This window comes from Choloepus didactylus, chromosome 15 (assembly GCF_015220235.1).
Source record: "Choloepus didactylus isolate mChoDid1 chromosome 15, mChoDid1.pri, whole genome shotgun sequence".
Classification (NCBI taxonomy): Eukaryota; Metazoa; Chordata; class Mammalia; order Pilosa; family Megalonychidae; genus Choloepus; species Choloepus didactylus.
The window spans coordinates 34,155,510-34,175,579 of record NC_051321.1 but is presented as its reverse complement, the minus strand read 5'-3'; the positions used below and the strand labels follow the sequence as shown (position 1 = coordinate 34,175,579).

The 20,070-nt window shown below is 39.4% G+C and overlaps 1 protein-coding gene across 1 annotated transcript in view; it reads right to left on the bottom strand.

The window, feature by feature from the left end:
• Positions 1 to 8,421, bottom strand: part of GOT1 (glutamic-oxaloacetic transaminase 1) — a 36,071-nt gene extending 27,650 nt beyond the window's left edge. Inside the window, exon 1 of the mRNA XM_037804619.1 lies at positions 8,192 to 8,421. Within this exon, the coding sequence (XP_037660547.1) occupies positions 8,192 to 8,309 (118 nt within the window). The 5' untranslated portion in view covers positions 8,310 to 8,421. The remainder of the gene's footprint in view (positions 1 to 8,191) is intronic.
• Between the last annotated feature and the right edge of the window lie 11,649 nt (positions 8,422 to 20,070).

Sequence of the window (20,070 nt, the reverse complement as noted above, 5' to 3'; positions counted from 1 at the left end):
GTTAGCTCGTGGAGGAGTCTTAGGCTTTGATCAAGGTACGTGTTTGGGACTGGGAAAATGGAGAACCCCATCTCTTCCAATCAAAACAGAACAGCGGGAATTAAAGTGAAGTTCACTCACTTACTGCATTCCTACCTTGGGCCAGACACTGGCTAGGTGCTGGGCAAATAGGCATAGATACAGTCCCTGTCCTTATGGAACATGTAACTCTTACATATCAAAAAAAAAAAAAAAAAAAAGCCTCCAAAAAAAAAAAAAAAAAGTAAAATGCTGAAACCAAATAGGGACATCACAGAACCTGCTCAAGGGAGAGAACACATGTGAAAGCATTCTGAACTAAAAAATATCTTACAAATGCTGTCAATATCGCTAGCACACTGAAATTGCAATCTTCTTCCTTTTACACCTCCAACCAGCATCCCCGGCAACCCTCCAAGCCACACCGTCACCTTCCAAATCTCTCGACAAAATCAGCGCTCACACACTCGCACCAAACAAGTCTGTTCTTATAGAGAAAAATTCAGGAAGCAAACTTTTGTAAAAATCCATGGCGATTTTCAGCACCTCCTCCTAGCAGGTTTCAGTACAAAAGCTCTTTTTGCTTTCCTACAACCTGAGCAGCTCTGATTCCATCTAATACCAACCACTCAAAGTTTAAACAACATGAAAATCTGTGTAAACTGCCTCCTTCCACCCCTCATTCAAATTATTAAATCAAGTCAGTGTAGGCTGTGCTTCTGGCTTGAATTTGGGACCCAAGCCCAGCACAGAGGATTATAAAATGTTTCTACAAGAAGGATTAAGCTTCCACACTGCTCCTCTGAGAGTTCTCCCATCCGGGATTAAATCAAAGCTGCACACCTCCACCCCACAGGAAGTAAGACTTCCATGGGATCAATCCTATTGCCATTCACTGCCCCAAAAGATTTCCAGGAAAGGGCTGGGTGCTACTTTGGATGAACTCTGTACCTCCAAAAATAAACATAAAGGGACAGAGAGGTGGAAGAAGGCCCACCTCCTCCTCTAGTCCTATAAGAGCAGAACTAACAGTGAGCAAATGCCCTGTGACTGAAGATCCTAACATCTGGTTACACAATCACCCAAGCACCTACATGAACACATCTTGGTCTTCTCTGTATTTTGACATAAGCCAGTGTTTCCCATTTTGACAGCTCATCCCACTTCATCACATCACACTTTTATTGATCAAAATTCATCTATTTCATTAATATTTAATTTTGCTTACTGCAAATTCTATGCATTTCTTCCACACTACAGGTATTTTTAGTCTACTTTGAGTCAGTCTATCATTGATTGTTTTTTCCTATACTCTATAGCTAGGTTGGGATATAGATTTGGAGGGCAGCTGCTTTGGCCTTGCACCTAAGCCAATAATGGCTCTATGTAGGATTTCTGACAGGGGGTCATTTGCCTCTGCTTGAAAGTTTAGGTCTCCAACAATCCCACACTTATGTGATTGAAAGTGATTTTCAAACCAAAACAAAACTTTATCGTGGTTCTGAGTTATAGGGTACTCGACAATTGTGATAAAATATACAAACAAGTTTTTACATGAGGGAGAACAAATGAATGTCAACCTTGCAAGGTGTTAAAAATAGGGTGGCACTGAGGAAAAAAATACAAACATTGCAAACTAGAGACTATAGTGAACAGAAACTTTGTATTATGCTTCCTTTAATGTAACAAAGGCAATATACCAAAGTTAAATGCCTATAAGACAGGGACATAAGGGAGGGGTATGGGACTCTTGGCATTAGTGATGTTGTCTGACTCTTTTATTCTACCTTAGTTTAATTCTGTCTTTCCTTTCATTGCTTTTTGGCTGTCATTTTTTTTTCTTTCATTCTTTTTATTTTTCTTTTGTCTCTCTAGCTTCTTTGATTTTTCCTCCTTCTTTGTGGAAGAAATGGAGGTATCCTTATATAGATAGTGGTAATGGTGGTGAATGCCTAAATATGTAACTATACAGGGAACCATCGATTGTTTACTTAGGACAGAAAGTATGGTGGGTGAACAAAGCCGTCTAAAAAGAAAAAAACAAAAACAGATTGATGAAGAAAGCTTGAGGGTACTACACTGAGTGAAATAAGTCACACGTAAGGACAAATATTGCATGGTCTCACTGATATGAACTAATTATAATATGTAAACACATAGACATGAAATATAAATTAACAGGATATAGAACGAGGCTAAAGAATGGGAGAGTGGTTGCTTATTATGAACAGAATGTTCAACTAGGTTGAACCTAAGTGTTTCGAAGTGGACAGAAATGATGGTAGCACATTACTGTGAGAATCACTAACAGTGCTGAATGGTGTGTGAATGTGGTAGAAAGGGGAAGCTTAAAGTCACATATGTCACCAGAAGGAAAGTTGGAGGTTAAAAGACAGGAATGTATAAAACAGTGAATCTTGTGGTGGACAATGTCCATGATTAACTGTACCAATATTAGAAATCTCTTTCATGAACTAGAACAAAAGTATGACACTATAACTCTGTTATTAGAGGGGTATATAGGGGAAAATATATACCTATTGCAAACTATGTGCTACAGTTAACAGTATTTTAACATTCTTTCATCAACAGTAACAAATGTACTATAACAATATTATGAGTCAATAATGGAGGGGGGTGTTAGGGGTAGGGGAGGAATTGAGTTTTCTTTTTTGTCTTTATTTCTTTTCTGGAGTAATGAAAATGTTCTAAAATTGGGAAAAAAATTAATTATGGTGATGGATACACAGCTGTATGATGGTCCCATGGGCAACTGATCGTGAACTTTGGATCTGTGGATAATTGTATGGTATGTGAACAATCTCAATAAAATAAAATTTAAAAAAAACTAAATGAAAAATAGGGTGGGATGGGGGATGGAATGATTTGGGTGTTTTTTACTTTTATTTTTTATTCTTATTTTTATTCTTTCTGGTGTAAGGAAAATGTTCAAAAATTGACTGGGGTGATGAATGTACAACTATATGATGGTACTGTGAACAGTTGATTGTACACCATGGATGACTGTATGGTAGGTGAACACATCTCAATAAAACTGAATTTTAAAAAAGTTAAAGAGTCCACAAAGGGTTACAGGCTGTAAGAACCTGTTATATGACATTCTGGAAAAGGCAAAACAATTTGCACAGAAAATAGGTCAGTGGTGCCAGGAGCTGGAGATGGGGGAAGGGGTTATTTACAAAAGGGTTACAGGGGAATTTGGGGAGTGGTGGAGATGTTCCATATCTTATTTGTAATGACAGTTACATGACTGTATGTGTTTGTCAAAATTCACAGAACTCTATACTAAAAAGGGTAAGTTTTACTCTACATCAGTCATACCTCAACAAACCTGACATAAAAAAAAAATTACTAGGTCAAAGGGACTTCATAAGATTATTCTGAATTTTGCATTTGTCCTCTATTCTATCAGCCAACTCTACCCCTCAGAAAAGTATCATCTGCAAATTTAATAAACATATCAAGCTAGTAATAAAAATGTGGACAGAGCTCCATGTAAATAAATAAAACATGAGAGAAAGAAAAAACTGTAGCACCACTGTTCTTACTAGCACTGTATACTCTTTGCAATGCTAAACAATCCTATATTATTATTGGGGGAGCGGGGGCACTGTGTCTGTTTTGTGACAAAAGAGAAATTGGCCAGTTTATACCTCCCCTTCCTTCTTCACTGCCCAGTTTCTCCCAAATTCAGTTCTAAATTTATTCCCAATGCCTTACCTAACTACCCTAATGAAGCAGAACTGCAAGTTACTGTTGGGTGGTTGAAGCAGCAAGGTCAAGCATTATCAACAACCACTCTTCCTGCTCTCCCAGGGAATTTTTATTCCTGTTTCTATTTCATTCTTTCATTCACTCACGCAATCATTTAACAAAGATTTATTGAATCTACCACGAGCCAGGCACTGGCTAGAAGTAGGTACACAGAGATGGATATAATAAGATACAGTCTGTCCTGCAGGAACACAGAGTTCCTAATTCTTGTTTGAGATGTTAGGCAAGATTTTACAGAGAATGAAGTGTAAAAGATAAATAAGAGTTTAAAAAGTAGACAAGGGAGGAAAGGCATTCCACACAGAGGGAACACCTTGTGCAAGGTCCCAGAGGCTTGGAGAGCATGAGGTTTTTTAGGATCTGCCCAGAGCATGGCTCAAATGTAGGATCCATGCAGAAAGAACAGGGAATGGCTCAAAGAGCCTTGGCAGCCTTCTCAGGAACTTGTTTCGAGGGAGACCCACTGAAAGCATTCAAACAAGAGAGTGACACACACAACTGTACAAGAGATGTCTAGGGAAAGCCCAAAGGACCGTTTGACGGACACCATGGGAAATAAACTGGAGAGTAGGACAGAGGTCAGGTGGCTAATTGCAATAATCAGAAGGGAAATGATGAGGGCTTGAATTAAGGCAGCAGTAGCAAGAATAAAGACAGGGATGTGGGGACCCAGGGCCCAGGCCCCTCCCCTCCAGTGTGATTTCACACAGCCGCCTACTTGACCAGTCATCAGACCTCCCCAGGGGAGGAAATATGGATTGTTAACAAAGCATTGAAACTCCTCTCCCCTGATCACTGTTGATTACAATCTCTACACCCTTGTGTCACAAGACCCTGACAAACTTTGTTCTCACATCTCCTTGTCCCAACCCTTTTTTAAACCACCCCCTGGCACCCCCTGCCCTTGCTCTTGTGGAGCACTAACTTCCATCTTTACCAGACGGCCACCACCATGGAGATGATTTATCTCCTGTGAGTAAGTCCTATTAAACTCATGTCTAACTCCATGCCTCACGTGTTCTTGGACCTAGGGTTAAGCTGGGTTATGACACAGAGATTCAAAATAGGTTTATGAGGTAGAAAAGTCAGAACTTAATGACCACGTAAATACACATGGGATCAAAAAAATGTCTGCCAATGACTCCAAAGTGTCTCTGTCTTTCTCTCTCTCTCTCATCTGGATAATGAACAGATGGTGATGGTGCTGTCAACCAAAATATAGATCACAAGAGGAAGAAAAAGAAGAAGACCACGGGGAAGGTGGAAATGACAAGCTCTGCTTTAACCATGTTGAATTCGAGGTAGGTGTAGGATGTGTCCAGCAAACTGTAACAAGATGGGTCTGGCACTCAGTTAGATAGGAGGTCCCGGGCAGAGAGAGAGATTTCATAATATAGATATCGGTGGTAGCTGGGGCCATAGCAATAACAAGAACTGACTGAATACTTAGTACATACTGTACAAGGCACTGTGCTAAATCCTTTACATTTACATTTTTTCACTATCATTTAATTCTCCCAACCACCCTACAGTAAATATTATAATCTCTATTTTAAGAATCTGGAAACTAAGTCCAGAAACGTTAAATAAATTGCCCAAGATCATAAGGATGTTAAGAGTGAGGCTGCCTAATTACTGAAGTACACAGATCCATGTACTTTTTTTTTAAAGAGCAAGAGATGTCAAGGGAAAACCCAAAGCAGGTGGTACCAGAGGACTGTCTCAGAAGCCCTTTTATCAGCATGCTCACCAGTTCCACTCATCAGTCCTTCTTCCTGGTTACAAGCCCTTTTAAGGGAGTAACACAGGTTAAGGGTGGGCCAGCAGTCTTGTTTCACAGAAGGGGGAGGGAAGAACACAGAGACTTAAATGATCAAACTTGTCACCCTCCTCCTCCTCAGAACTCTACTCCCCTTATCCCCTCCCACCCAAGGACCTGTGCAGGAATTCTCCTAAGGCCCTTCTCCAACTCGGCTACAGAGGAGGGCCAGAGGTTACTGAGAAAAACCTGATACATGCTGGGAAACCAAGTTTACATGACAAAATGCATTAGAATCTTTGAAGAAATTTCTTGCTTCAGGCTGCATCAGGCAGGTCCCATATCTCCACATCCTTAAAGCCACTTCAGTCTGAAACTTTGAGAAGCACTAAAATATTCAACTCAGAAGGCATAGCACTTAACAATGTGAAATGTGATACCCTGCTCTGTTTAATTATAAGGAAATTGAAATAGCCACAGCAAGAAGAAAATCTCTGGCAAAACAATCCGCAAGTAGGCAACGGCTAACAAGAGTATAGTTACAATTTACACTAAACATGTCCATTATCACTAGAACATGAGCTGGATAACCTTCATTAGGTTTTACCTTACCTTGAAAAATATAAAAGCATGTATTTCCCAAACTCAGTATTAATTACATTTCCTTCATAAAGGGTACACTTTGGGATATGTATACCTTTCCCTCAAAAGCTGGAAACAGACCTTTTATTCTACACTGCTTTAATTAGACCCTTATCCCAGCACCCGCCACCCAGAAAAAGGACCAGATCACAGTAACAGTCAAAAATAACATTTATTTAACACTTCATTTACACATCACATTTCACACACAATTATCTACTTAATCCACAGTCAACTGGAAAGGCCAGTAACATTAGCCCACATTACAGAATTATAATATGCTGATAAGGGGTAGAAACAACCACATGCTTCTAACACATAGTTTTACTTCATTGTCTAGGAGAATGCTAGAGTAAATGTTTAGAATGGAATCTTAGGCTAGAATTTTAGAGAGAGGTCATTTAGTTCTGGCTCCTCACTTGAAAGACTAACTCCAGGAGATGCTAAATGACCCTCACTAGTAATATCACTGGATAGCAGGACAGAGCCTGAACCCAGATCTCCTGACTCTTTCCACTACAGCGCCCTGGCTGCCCGGACCACCTGAAGACACCCAACCAGAGAGAGCTGGCGTGGAATCCCAGCTCTACCACCACCTATTAGTCACATGACTGGGGCTAATTGCTTCATATCTCTGGGCTTCAGCTTCCTTACCTCTAAAAACAGTCAATAAGAATAACAACCCTCCAGATTTGTTAGGAGGCTTAAATGAAATTACATGTATAAAAAATCTGCTCAGAGTAAAGATTTGGAATTCCTGGGTTTCTGGAAAACATCACAAGGCACACTCACACTTGAGGTAGCCATCTGAGCTGAAGACTATGTTTTTGAGTCAGTGGTTGCTGTCCTGGACTGTCAGGGTGCTTTCCCTCTGCATGAGCAGTTCGTTTCTGAACGACTCTCAGAAATTATTTCACTCTGCAGTTCTTGGGCTGAAAATTTTTATTCAACATCCTTTGTGAGACCCACCCAAAGAAATGCCAAAACAGTGAAGAGTAACAGCTAATGCTTATGTAACTCCTATTTATGTGACAGACACTGTGCTAAGCACTTTAAATGCATTTACTCTTCACAAAAAAACTCTGTCAGTCACTTCACAGGTAATGAAGCAAGTAAAACCTTAAGTTTTAAAAAGCTACATTTAGATTAACACCCATATTAGTTTTTCAGTATATATGTGGGCCTAAAGAAATACGCGGAAGTTCTGGATTGGCTTTAAGTTAAGAGCTTAAATGGTACCCATTCCAACTCAATTTGAGGCATCTTTTTCAATATTTCTCTCACTCTGCTGACAGCTAAAAACACTTTCCTGCCATGGGAGAAGTATTGACTCCTTTTCTTTTTTTAATTAAAAAAAAAAATGAAAATCCTCTTTCCACTCCTTTTTGATCACGACCTTTTTACCATCTCTACTGAATCCTACCATATTTGCGAGGGCCAGAACCTTCTTCTCAAATTCCCCCCACCTCTCACCCCCCTCCACCCCAGGCAGGCCTCAGTCTTCTCCATCCGGCCCTCCTTCCGCGGGCCCACAATGCTTAGTAACATACCTGACTGATACCCAATGGTCACTCAAATACTCACCGATCCAGACCAGGGCTCCCTACGGCTAAGATTTCTCCTTTATCCATTCCCCTGCAATCCGGACCCCAAGTTTATCAGGCTTCCTGTTTTGATCCCTCCCGTTACAATCTCCGGCCGCCCATTCCTTAGAAGGTAAAAGGAATATAGTATAAGGAACACAGGATCAGAAAACCTGAGTTCGTGTCTTGGCTGCTACACCTTCTCTGTGTGACCTTGGGCACATAGTCTTTTTCCAAGGTCTCCATATTCCCATCCGTAAAATGGGCTTCCTCTGATTCCTACCTCTCCAGGCAGCCTCAAGCAGGGCCTCGGCCTTTCCCACAGTCCCCACTGCCCGGGTTGGGTTCGCCCCACTCCCCACCTTGCTCACCTTCTTAGGCTCTGCATCCTTACCTCCCACTCCCAGGTTGACCTTGCGGGGGTCCGGATCCTCCCGGAAGTCGGCGGTGAGCTTAAACACAAGGACTGGCTGGGCCTGCGGAACCTCGGCAAAGATAGACGGAGGCGCCATAGCTAGAGCGCCGGAATTAGCCCAGATCCCCTTTCCTGCTCACGGGCTGTTCTGTCCAGTCTGGCCGCGGCGCCTGGAGGAGACGTTCACCTTCACCCATACGGCGGGGGCGGGCCCGCGGCTTCCAATGGTGGAGCCGCGTCCGGAGCTTGGCAACGCGTTTAACCAATCGCGAGCTTCTGACGATAAAAGACCTGGCGAGGAGATGCTATTAGCCAATCCAAAAAGAGAACCTTATGGGAGGCCGGGAATGATAGAACCAATACAATTTATGTCGGCTAATTGCGGGCGGAGGCTAGGGGTGATTGGCAGACGCGTGCTCCTATCGCTGAAACTGTTACTCCTTGTGTCTCCCTTGGCTACGGAGAGTGGTTGGAGGAGCAGAGTGCCTTGTGTCCCCCGGAGGCCACCTCCTTGACCTTCGAGGGCCGGGAAGTCGTTGGCGGGAATTCCAGAGCGCTGGCCTCTCCGGACCCGTAGAGCAGGTGTTCTTTCTGCCAGGCGGGGTAGTGCGCACGTTCATGACCCGGGCTGGCATTCAAAACCCCGGCGTTCGCGTCCGGGACGGGAGCCCTCGGCCTGGACGTGCAGCTCCGGAGCCCGCGCGGGCGACCTTGACCGATTGGACAGAGCGTTTTCCCTGAAGAAAATGGGATTGGGCTGCCCGCCTTGGCCTCCGACAGGGAAGACCCTGTAAAAGTGAGGAAGTGGCCATGAATTCCTTTCTGCCGATTTTCCAGTTTGAAATTTTTGCTCCCTATGCCTTACTGAGTAAGGGCCTCGCCCTTAAGAACCTTCAGGACCGGGCGCGGCCGGCTGCCCTTTCCAGGTTTCTTCCACCCTCGTTCCCAACCAGATCTGGCCGTCGTCAGCTGGCTTGTACCCAAACTGCCCCAGCTTTGGCCATGCAGTTCTTTCCTCCCCAGGCCCTCTCTCGACCTGGTTAAATGCCATGCCATCTCCATAATGCCTTCCGTTAACCCTTCGTCTCCCTTTCCCATGCTTCTATACTTTGTTGGCAGTATTACAATTTTAGAAAATGATATTGTGGTTAAGAACCTAGCTCTGAGCCACACTAGTCCGTAGCCAGACTAGTCGGTAGCCAGACTGCCTACGTTTATTTAAATTCTGGTTCTTCCACTTATTAGCTTGGACAAGTTTAGGCAAGTTAATTAACCTGAATTGTAAAGTGGAGACAAGAGTATTTACCCCGGGGTTGTTGTGGGGATTATATGAGTTAATATAAAAAGGGTTTAGTAGCATATAAAAAGCACTCTCTAAATGTTAGCTGTTATCACTGCACATCTGCTACATCCCTTGTAGATGGTAATCTTTTGCCTAGAGGTTATGTCCTTTATAATTCTCCTTCAGTTTCTTGCACATAGTAAGTACTCAATAAATGGTAGAAGAAGGATTTAATTCACTTGGAGTTTTGGAAGAAAAAAATACCATAGCCTCTGTTCATTGGAAATTATGACAAATCTCAAAAAAACAAAACAACACAAAACAAAACTTTTCATTCAAAGTCATCAACACAAGCCAAAGGAACTTTTTGCAACACCTTGTTAACCTTTGTATCATCTGTTTTTCAGAAACTTTGCCTCTGGGTTTAAAGATAATTTTGCTTATAGCATTTTATTACCAACTTTCTTCTGAAGATTGCAAGTTCATTACCAAAGGTCAAATGACAGTAAACTTTGTGTTCCCAAAAGCAGAGGCAAAGGGCAACTGCTTAGATAGGTGTTATATAGCCTCGCCTTCCTAGAGTTTGGTTTAAAAGTATGATTTTCACAGTGTTGGCCAACCAATATCATGGTCACTGTTTACGTCACTCTCTGGGGAAAAACAGCCCTAGATTACCTAATGCTATCAACTTGGTTAAGACTGAGTAAATATTTATTGGCACCTGAGTAGCTCCATAACCAAGCCAATGCTGTGGGTCAAAGAAAGCACCATAATGCGGTGTCTTCTTCATGCCCCGGTAATACCTGATCTGAATTTCTGCAAAGGGCAAACAGTTACTGGGTAGGGGTTGACCAGGAGGGAAGCCTACATACTATGGAGGATCAAAGTCTCAAACTTTTTTCATCAGGGATGTGAGATTCTTGAGCTTAAATTTAGTACCATCTGCTTTGAGCCTTGAAAGCTGCCCCTCCCAGGAAGATGCCTATCTTGAAATAAACAAAATGCTTTCCAGGCCATTGCTGATTTTAACACTTCAATTTAGAATTGACTCAACACTGCCTCCCTGCTGAATGGATAACTCAAGCAAAAGACACTTGAGAGGCGAATGCTGCCTAGACAAGCAGGCAGCCAGGTTAAGATGAGTGTCCAGGCAAAGGGCAGTAAGGGTCAGAAGTAAAAGGGGCTGGTATTCGTCCTGCCCCCTGGCTTTGTTATCACTAAGCATTCTCCCTATCTTTGTCATTTCCTTCTGCACTTTGTTTTTTTTTTCTTTAAAAGAACTAGAAAAAAGGAACTGGGAACTCACACAGGAACAGCTTCATCTGAAATGAATTCCTTTTAAGTATACTCTTTCTTAACTCTGAAGCCTTCAGGGCTGGACGTGCTGCCCCATAGCATAAGAGGCAGGGCAGGCAGGGCTAGCAGTGGGCACTGCATGGTCTGCTAAGCAGATATGCACCTGCTTGTTTTATCCAGTCTTGCCCCTGAATACCCAGAAGGTCTAAATTTAGGAACAAGTTGGGGGTGGGAGGAGTTCATCACACTTTGCTCCCCTAAGTGCTTTGGAATGGTTATATTTGGGGTATGCTGCCTCTAAGGCTAGGATTCTATTTAGAAGCTGAGTTGTATGCTGAACAAATGTTTCATTAAAACCAAAGCTGTAAAAGGAGTTCTGCTCAAGAGTCACAGTGTGGCTAATAGTGGATGATAGGATAAGCATAGAGCCCCTGAGGTGGTACAGTTCTCACTGGAAGTGAATTTGCTCTTACTAGGAAAAGTGATCACTTACGTGTCCTCTCTCCTCGAATTAACTGGCTTGTGCCTAGTGGTGTGCCTTGGTGGGCCATCTCTCCCCTGGCTTCTCTCCCTCTAAGTCAGAGACATTATGTTTTAGTCCAAGTGCCAGAAGGTAATGGTTAGGCTAATTCTCTTTGAAGTCCATCTGCTCTGGTCTCCTGAGGGCATTTTGACATAGCCTGACTGATGAATGCTGTACAAGGAAATCCCCAGCACTTTCTCTGAGCAGCCAACCTATAGTTGTTACTTGGTTTGTACACTATAATGTATATAGTGGTTATACATATATAATATATATGCAAAATATATATAGTGGTTGATATAGCTGGGTTGTACCAAAATTATGATTTCATGTGTCCCCACATACCCTGTTTCCCTTTGATGATGAATCTTTGTTATCTGGTACTCTGAATTTTTTTTTAATGGAAAAGAAAACAGAGAACACAATTTTTCAAAGATCTAGAGCCCTCCAAGAATTCTTTTTAGAGATCTGCAAATTTAAAAGGAACAAGACAACATCTTTAATAATTAAAATGTAAATGTGTTAATAATAGCCTTTTGGAGTTCTATATTTTTCTGAAGATTATAAAATGTTTTACAGACACTCCCACTCAACATTCCCTGGTAGCTGTGGTCTCCAGTCAAAGAAACACAAAGAAGGAAATATATTGCCTTAGCAACAAGCAAAAAAAGATGCTCCAAATGCCTGAATAACAGGATGGTGACAGACTTTAAAGTAAGAAGAAAATTTCCTGTTCTTGCCCTCGTTCTTCCTAGATGGATCACAAATACAGCTTCTAAAGTGACGACTTAAGCTTTTTTTCCTCCAAATTATGATGTCCTTTTTTTATTGGGTAAATCCTGAAATCCTATGTTTTGGTACAAGATGAAGATAGGAGAGGAGATCATTAAGAAAACAAATCCAATGTGTTTGCTAAGAATACACTTTCTTTTAAACAACTCATAAAGGGATAGTTTAAAACAATGTAACAGATTGTCTTAAATTCCAGGATAGCTGGCAGGAATATAGAAGTCGATTTCTAACATTTCAACATCCAGCAATAGAGGGCAGCACCGTTCTTCTTTTGGAAAATGCTGAGCTCTTTTGAGGAAGAAAAAGAAAAAAAGCAAAACTCCCGGCCAATCTGTGTGCTTTGCAGGGGTGGGGTGTGTATGTGTGTGTGTGTTCCTGTTTACTATTATCTAATACTTCTTAAGAAAAAAACTAGAGTTTTTTTTTTTCCTTATTGTCTAGGTGATTATGTAGAAAGAACATCAGAGCCTGTATTGCCTTGAAGTAGTAGACCAGGTGATTGGTGAAAAACACAGGTTTTAGGTCCCCTCCTCAGGATATGGGTTCTGTCTGGCGAAGATAAACAGTAGCTTGACCCTGGGTAATCAGATAGGGTTATTGTATTGTATGAACAGACCTAATGCTCCTGCACTTTCTGGCTAGAAGTCAATCTACTGAACTAGCAGGATGTGGTTTTTTAAAAAATGTGTGTAACTCATATGGTCTTGGCCCTGATAACTGCTTTTTCTGTGTTGGTTTACCTGGGTCAGATCAGAATTATCTCACATTTACCACATGTATTATGACCTCAAAGAATGATAGCAGGCACGGTGGATAAGGAATGTCTTCCAGGGGCTTCCAACTGGCTAAAGAGGAGTGTGTATGTAGCAGTGAAAGTGAAGCCTTGTCTACTATTCCTTATTCTATTGCAGTATGGCTTGAGAGTCTGTAGCCTCAGTTTTCCTACCCAGTAAGTTGCAAGAAAACATAATGTTATTTTGTACTAAAAGTTACTTGATACTCTTTAACCAGCCGACCAAGAGGAAAGAATAATCCTGATTTTAGCAAATTTATAACCACAATATTCCTGGCATAGTTGGATTCTGCTCTAACTCTTGAAACATTTTTGGCAGCAAAGCTTCAGTGCTGATTTAAATAAATCCCACTAGGAATAGGAGCTGGGAGACTTTGGAATTACAACCTCTGAGACTTTGTTTCCTCATCTAGGAGATAATACCTCCTAGATTTATGGAAAAGTCAATTTAGAAAATACATGTTAAAGTGCTTTGAAAGCCATTTAAGCACCTAACAAATATTCCTATCACTGTAGCCCAAAGAGATTCCTTCATTTTCTAAACTCCTGTAAGACATTATGTCTGTCTTACTTCTTTGAAATCATTATAGTGTCTGACATTGTTAGTTAATTTTCATGTGTGTTTCTCCCCAACTTGATTGTTTAATTCCCTGAGAACTGAAATCATCAATTGAACTACCTTTTATCCTTCATAGCAACAAAGTATTTGGCACCTAATGCGAACTCAAATATTTGTTGATTGATTAAAAACTTAAACCACAATGCAGAATTAATACTTAATAACTATTTTCCCCATTACTAATACCTGATTTTCAAAGTGTTCCTTTATTGTTTGAACAAAAATGAGAAAAAAATATGGTTTTTCACTGTGTGCCTGGGAATGTTTGGAGTGAGATGATGAAAAGACTGCCACTCTGTTTTAAATTCATCCTCCCTTGTGGGAGGATTCTGCCCTTTTCTCTCTATAACCTGTAAATTAGCCATTTTTCTATAAACCTGGGAATACATGCCAGGAAAAGGAAGGCACCTCAATAAAGGGTTTTTACAAGTCATTTATGTCTAACATGTAATTAAACATTTGTGAGATAGAAACAATCATGTTTAGAATATAAATTCATTTGCCAATTATTTGACTTTCAAAATATCTAAGTTTTGTTAATTACTGAAAATAAAATATTCTTTTTCATCATTATTGCTATCACAGTGGCACTTTTATTTAGCTAGTATGTGTGAGGACTGGAGTATAGAGAGAAACTGTCTCAGAAAAGGACCCTGTGCTTCTAAAACTCTCAGAATAGCATGACTGTATTTAACTCTCAATATGTAATTTTAGAAATAATGCATTTTTTCAAGCACATATCTTCATCAAAAATCATAACTATCAATTATCATGTCACATTCATTTGGCATAACAAATTTGGTTTTCTCCTTTGCATCAAGCACAAAAATAAATTCTAGATGGATTTAAGATTTAAATATTTTTTAAATATAAACAAAATAAGGGAAATAATGAAGATTTTTGAAACAGTATTCAGGTAGAATAGACTTTCCTAATTATGACACAATCTCAGAAGCCATAAAGAAAATGATTGACTTTGTATGGTGAAAGACAACATACAGTAAAAGAGATAACTTGGAAAAATATTTGCAATGTGCCTATCAGGCATATCTATTATATACTCAGAGCTTCATTGTCCTAATAGAAAAATGAGTTAAGGATATAAAGAAGTCAAACACGAAAGAATCAATAAAATGGCCAATAAACATATAAAAAAATCATCCTCATTATTAAATTGAAAACACACCAGTTTATCCATTTATACCCAGATCATTTTGGCAATATCCATCAAAATTAAAGTGCACATATCAGTTGAACAAGCAATTTCTTCTCTAGGAATCTATCCTACAAAAATGTATACAAGTTTGCAAAGATAGCTAAGTATAGAAATATACAGATGTGCATTGCAGCATTGCTTTAATAGAAAAACAGTAAACAATGACATACTTTCCAAAAAAAGTATTATTTTTATAACCTAAAAAAAATTAGGTTCTTATTGAAAAATAATAGGTTTGAAAGGGACTACATAAGAATACAAAATTAGGACAGTTTCTAACAATGATAATTAAGCAGAATAGGCAGCAGGAAACTAAAACACTTCTCCAAAGCACTACACATGTAGTATTTTAAAACATCAGAAGTTATGAGAGCAACAGACAAGATAAGATTTAACAAAGATCTATGAATAGTGAAACTTTACATAAATAAATATATATATATATTTAGATACTGAGGTGTTGGAATAACTGGAAGGAGGTAAATGACAAGGTGGAACTGTAACCTATAACATCCTTTGAAATTTGCTCTATAGACACTCATTGAATTGTGCTTTGAAAGTCTTCACCTTTCTGTATATACCTTATATTGCATAATGGGGAAAGAACTAAGACTGTGGAACTGTAACCCATAACAATTTTTGAAATTACCTGTATAACTGCTTGTCGAGCTGTATATCGAATGTTGACACCTTTTTGTATGTGTGATACTATTTAAAAAAAGAGAAATTATGAGAAACTTTTTTTAAAAAAGAACAATATGATAGGCCATAGTCTAGAGCTGATCTGGAATTCAAGGGAGCTATTGAAAATCCCTTGTTAAAAAAATAGTGATTTTTTTTAAAAATACGAATTCCGAGATGCTATACCCCAGCACCTAGAACAGCACCTGGCATCTAGTAGACAATAAGCATTGGCTAAAGGAATGACTGAACAAGAATGGTACTTCGATCAGGACTGTTGTAAGAACTGATGCAAAACCGCCCAACAATAATTCTTGATACATAGCAAGTGTTTGGTATACATGAGTTTCCTGGGGGCCTGTTGGTACTCAGTACCTGCCTAGCAGATTATAGGAGTTTATTTATATAGTGCTTACTATATGCCAGGAACTATTTTAAGTGCTTTACAAACACTTAACTTATTCAAATTGCATAACAACTGAAGTAAGTGGTCTTGTTATCCCATTTTACAGATGAGGAAATTGAGGTTAAAAGCAATCGAGCAATTTGCCCAAGGTGGCACAGCTAGACAGTGGTGAGGATATGAACCCAGCATCTCTGCTCTTAACCACTGTGCTATGTTGCTTCTCTCACATGATAAAAATTTGTTGAGTGAAAGAATAAATGAGGTGTTACTATTTTTTGAAATGATATTGTGCTTTAATTCCAGGAAGCTCAGAACATTTTATATTAAATAATATCTGAAAATCATTTCCACAACTTCCCTTTAAGTTAGAGAATATTTAATTTTAAAAATGTATTACTAGTTTATTAATTGTGCTTAAAAAGAATGTGGAAGGTCTTGTTCCTGTGAATAGGTCACTGTATTTCCTTTCTGACATCACATTAATTTCCATGACAACAATTCCAAGTTTTGAGCAGAGAAACATTCTGCTCTAGAAATTGAAGAGGCATAAGGTCTTACAGAGAAGAATTGCATAACAATAATGTCAAAATTATTTAAAGGGCTAAGTGATGTGTGTATGTTTTAATCTTCCACATGACTAAAGCAATAGAGCTCCAACTTTTATACTGAGGAATATTTCTTCTGTACCTAAGCTTTGTAGAATTCTTGAGAGCTTATTTTTATTTTTTTAATTTTTAGGGTTTTTTTTTTTTCATTTTAACCTTGGTTTATCTTCATCTCATGACCCTACCAGTGTTCCTTTTTCTTCATAATTTCTTCACTCATTTATTCATTCAGAACATAAATATTAATTGACCATCTACTCTGTGCCAGGCATTGCATTATGTGCTAAGGATATGGTGGTGAACATAAAACAAGATCCTTGTCCTCAGGGATCCTATAATCTAGTGGGAAAGACAGTTCACACAAGCATTGCACAAATAAAATTACTATAATTATAGCCATGGTAGGTGCTATGTATCTTCTTGGAAAAGGTACATGAAAGCTTATAATAGGAGGAATTAATCTAGTTGAGACCAGTTCTTTCCCTTGCAGAGCATTCCCTTCAGTGTTTGTATCATTCTACCTTTAATTCCTACACCCAGCAGTACCTGTTAGACCCTAGAGCCTGGACACATTAATCTTAAATTTCTTGAGTACATTTTTACAGCCAATGTTTTCAAGAGAAAATGGCTCATTAAAAATAATATCTTTAATTTATTATTTTATTTTTTATTGTTTCTAGCTTCTTTATTCCAAAAAGATAAAAACACTAAAGCATCATTTAAAAATTCATTAGTGAGATACAAATATTTTTATTTTTGTGATTCAGTTGAGAAATATAAAGCAAATAAGTTTATGCCAAAAGTAACCAAGATCTTTATTAAGTTAAAGAAAGAAACAAATATTAAGAGAAGGGAGGACCAGAAACATTTATTTATGTATTCATTATTTTTCTCCTACAGAATCCCTAAAGGGTTAGAGGAAAATTGATCACAGATTCTGCCCAAAGAGGACAGCCCTGTCATTGGTGGTGAGTACACATCACCAACAGACTTAGTAGTGTCTCTTCAGGTGTGATTGGCATGGGAGCCAGAGCTGGGCTGCAAAGTCTTCTCTGGACAGAGCCATTGAATAAGATGGACAGACACAGGCCAAGTTCCAAGTTCAGGCCTCTGGTTTCCAGGAAAGAATTGGGCTGTAACTGAAGTTGGAAGGCAGCAGGGTGAGCACTAAAGGCCCCATGGGGTCCCATTAGTATCCCCAAGAAGGGAAAGAGAGTCAGAGACAAGAAACAGAATTGGGAAAGCTCCAGGATTACAGCTGGTATGAGAGCCAACAGCCCTGGAATGCTTTTAATCCCAAATTCAGGATGTGCCCCCCATCTGGGCATGGGATTCCAGGATGAAAGGAACCCTTGTTTAACTGACATAGAGAAAGGGGTCTTCTCCTTCCCTCCTCCCCACCCCATATTCTTTCTCCATTCACTCCTTTCTTTATTATACAAAGTATTTATCATTTCAATGAAACCCAGTTTCTTTACTGAACTTGATTCTCCCTCGTATTTAGCTCACTATTTATCTAGGTGCTCACCATTTATCTAGGTGCTTACTACTCAAAGTGTGGTCCACCAACCAGCAGCACCTAGCTGCTCATTAGAAATGCAAGATCTCAGGATCCACCTCAGAACTACTAAATCAGAATCTGCATTATAGGAAGATCCCCAGATTTTTCCTAAGCACATTAAAATAGAAGAGCAGCATTTTACCCCCATCTGCTTTCTGGACTGTAAAATAGATAAGGCCGTTCCTGGCCCATCTTGATCACAGCTTTGAACCAAAGATGCTCTGAAATTAAAAGAGAAAGTGTTTTTAAAGGATAAAAATGCTCTGCAACTATTAAACATCAAAATTATTTTCATCTGGAAAACTTGCTTTACTTAAGCTGTTTTTAGAGTATGTGAATAAAGATGAATCAGTGACTATTTGACTGACTCTGATTGTTTCCATAATATTTGCCTGTACTATCTTAAACGGCTCTAGAGTTCTGTTTCACTTTTGTTTAACATTTGGATCAGTGGTTCTCACTCCTTACTGCACATTAGAATTTTCAGAACTTTTCTGAGAATCCAGAGGCCGAACGAACCCTATTCCCGAAGATTCTAATTTGATTGGTGTGGGGTACAGTCTTGGCATACTTAATGTTTTAAAGTATTTCCAATGTACTGCCAGAGTTGAGAACCATTGATAGAAATGAATCAAGAGATGAACAGAGTTAGACATATTGTGTAATAAACAAAGGTGGAAATGTTAATGAGACAAAAAATGACTCGAGCCTTACCATTAGCCCTGCAATTCTACCTCCAAAATAGATGTCTAAGGATATCTCTGCATGGAGGTTCACTGCAGCATTGTTTGTAATAGCAAACATATTGGAAACAACTTTTAGATCAGTAACACTTCCCTGGAAATATCTCCAAGATAAATATTCTTAGTTAATAAAAGGAAGTTACATAACAATATGATATATATATATAATCTCATTTATGTGAAAAGAGAAGTATGCATATATACCTGCTCATTTATATAAAAAGAGAAGTATACATATATACCTGCTCATTTATGTAAAAAGAGAAGTATGCATATATACCTGCATGTGTATGTAAATGTTTTATAAACATCACTGAAGGTTGCTCACCAAACTGTTTACAGTGTTACCTCTGGAAAGGGAAATGGGAGGGGAAGTGCTATTTTGCTGTGTCAATTTCTGAATATTTTACAACAAAAATAGGTTCATGTAGTACTTGTGTAATTTTTCAAAATGCCTTATGTCAAAATAATACACTATTTAAACTAATTCTTATTTTAATACTATAATCTTGAATGCATAATTTTATGGTAAATAGTATAGTAGCTAACAAAAATAAACCAAATCTATAATCTCTACCCAAAACAAAAACTGCTAGGGACCTCTATTAACATGGCATCCAGGGCTTTTATTATTAAACCTGCCACTTCTCAATTCTTGGATTACTGAAATCATGTTGCTCTGATTTCTCTGGAACTCCTCCCTATGCATCATTATACTTGTCACCGACTCTTAACATCCTCTCTGGATCCTCTGACAACTCACCCATCCAAGCAGACCCTACTTCTAGGAGGAGTTCTACTTTAGTACTTTGTAAATTCTCCCTCGTCAGGGCCCTAAAAATCCCTGGGGACAGAAGACCACCTAGAGCTTTGCTGAGAACACCCCATTTCAGGTGCCTGAGAATACTGCACTGATTAGGCTGTAGTTTAAGGGATCTGCCTACTTTCTACGGCAAAATTCTCAAAGTCGGCTGTGATAGCTCTTTCCCTTGGAGGTGGTGATTAAGCACGGGAAATGTATAATGAGAGAAATTACTTATGAATCTCAGCTTCTCAGCCCCAGGCTATTTCTCTTTCTCTGCGAGAAACTCAAGGATTTTACCCTAAGAGCACCGGAACAAAGTCAGGGCTGAGGCAGGCCAGCAACACAGGGAGGCTTCCAGCCTACAGTGGGGCCCCGCTGACAGCTCTTTAGAAACTGTCCCTCTCCAGGCCCCCTCTCATTTCTTCAAGTTACAAAGCCTGAAAAGCTTGATGGGAAAACCAAGGTGGTAATGTTCCCTGCGGCAGCCAAGTTCCTACTCATCTATCTTTGTTTGAGATAAGGAAAGTAAATGTCAC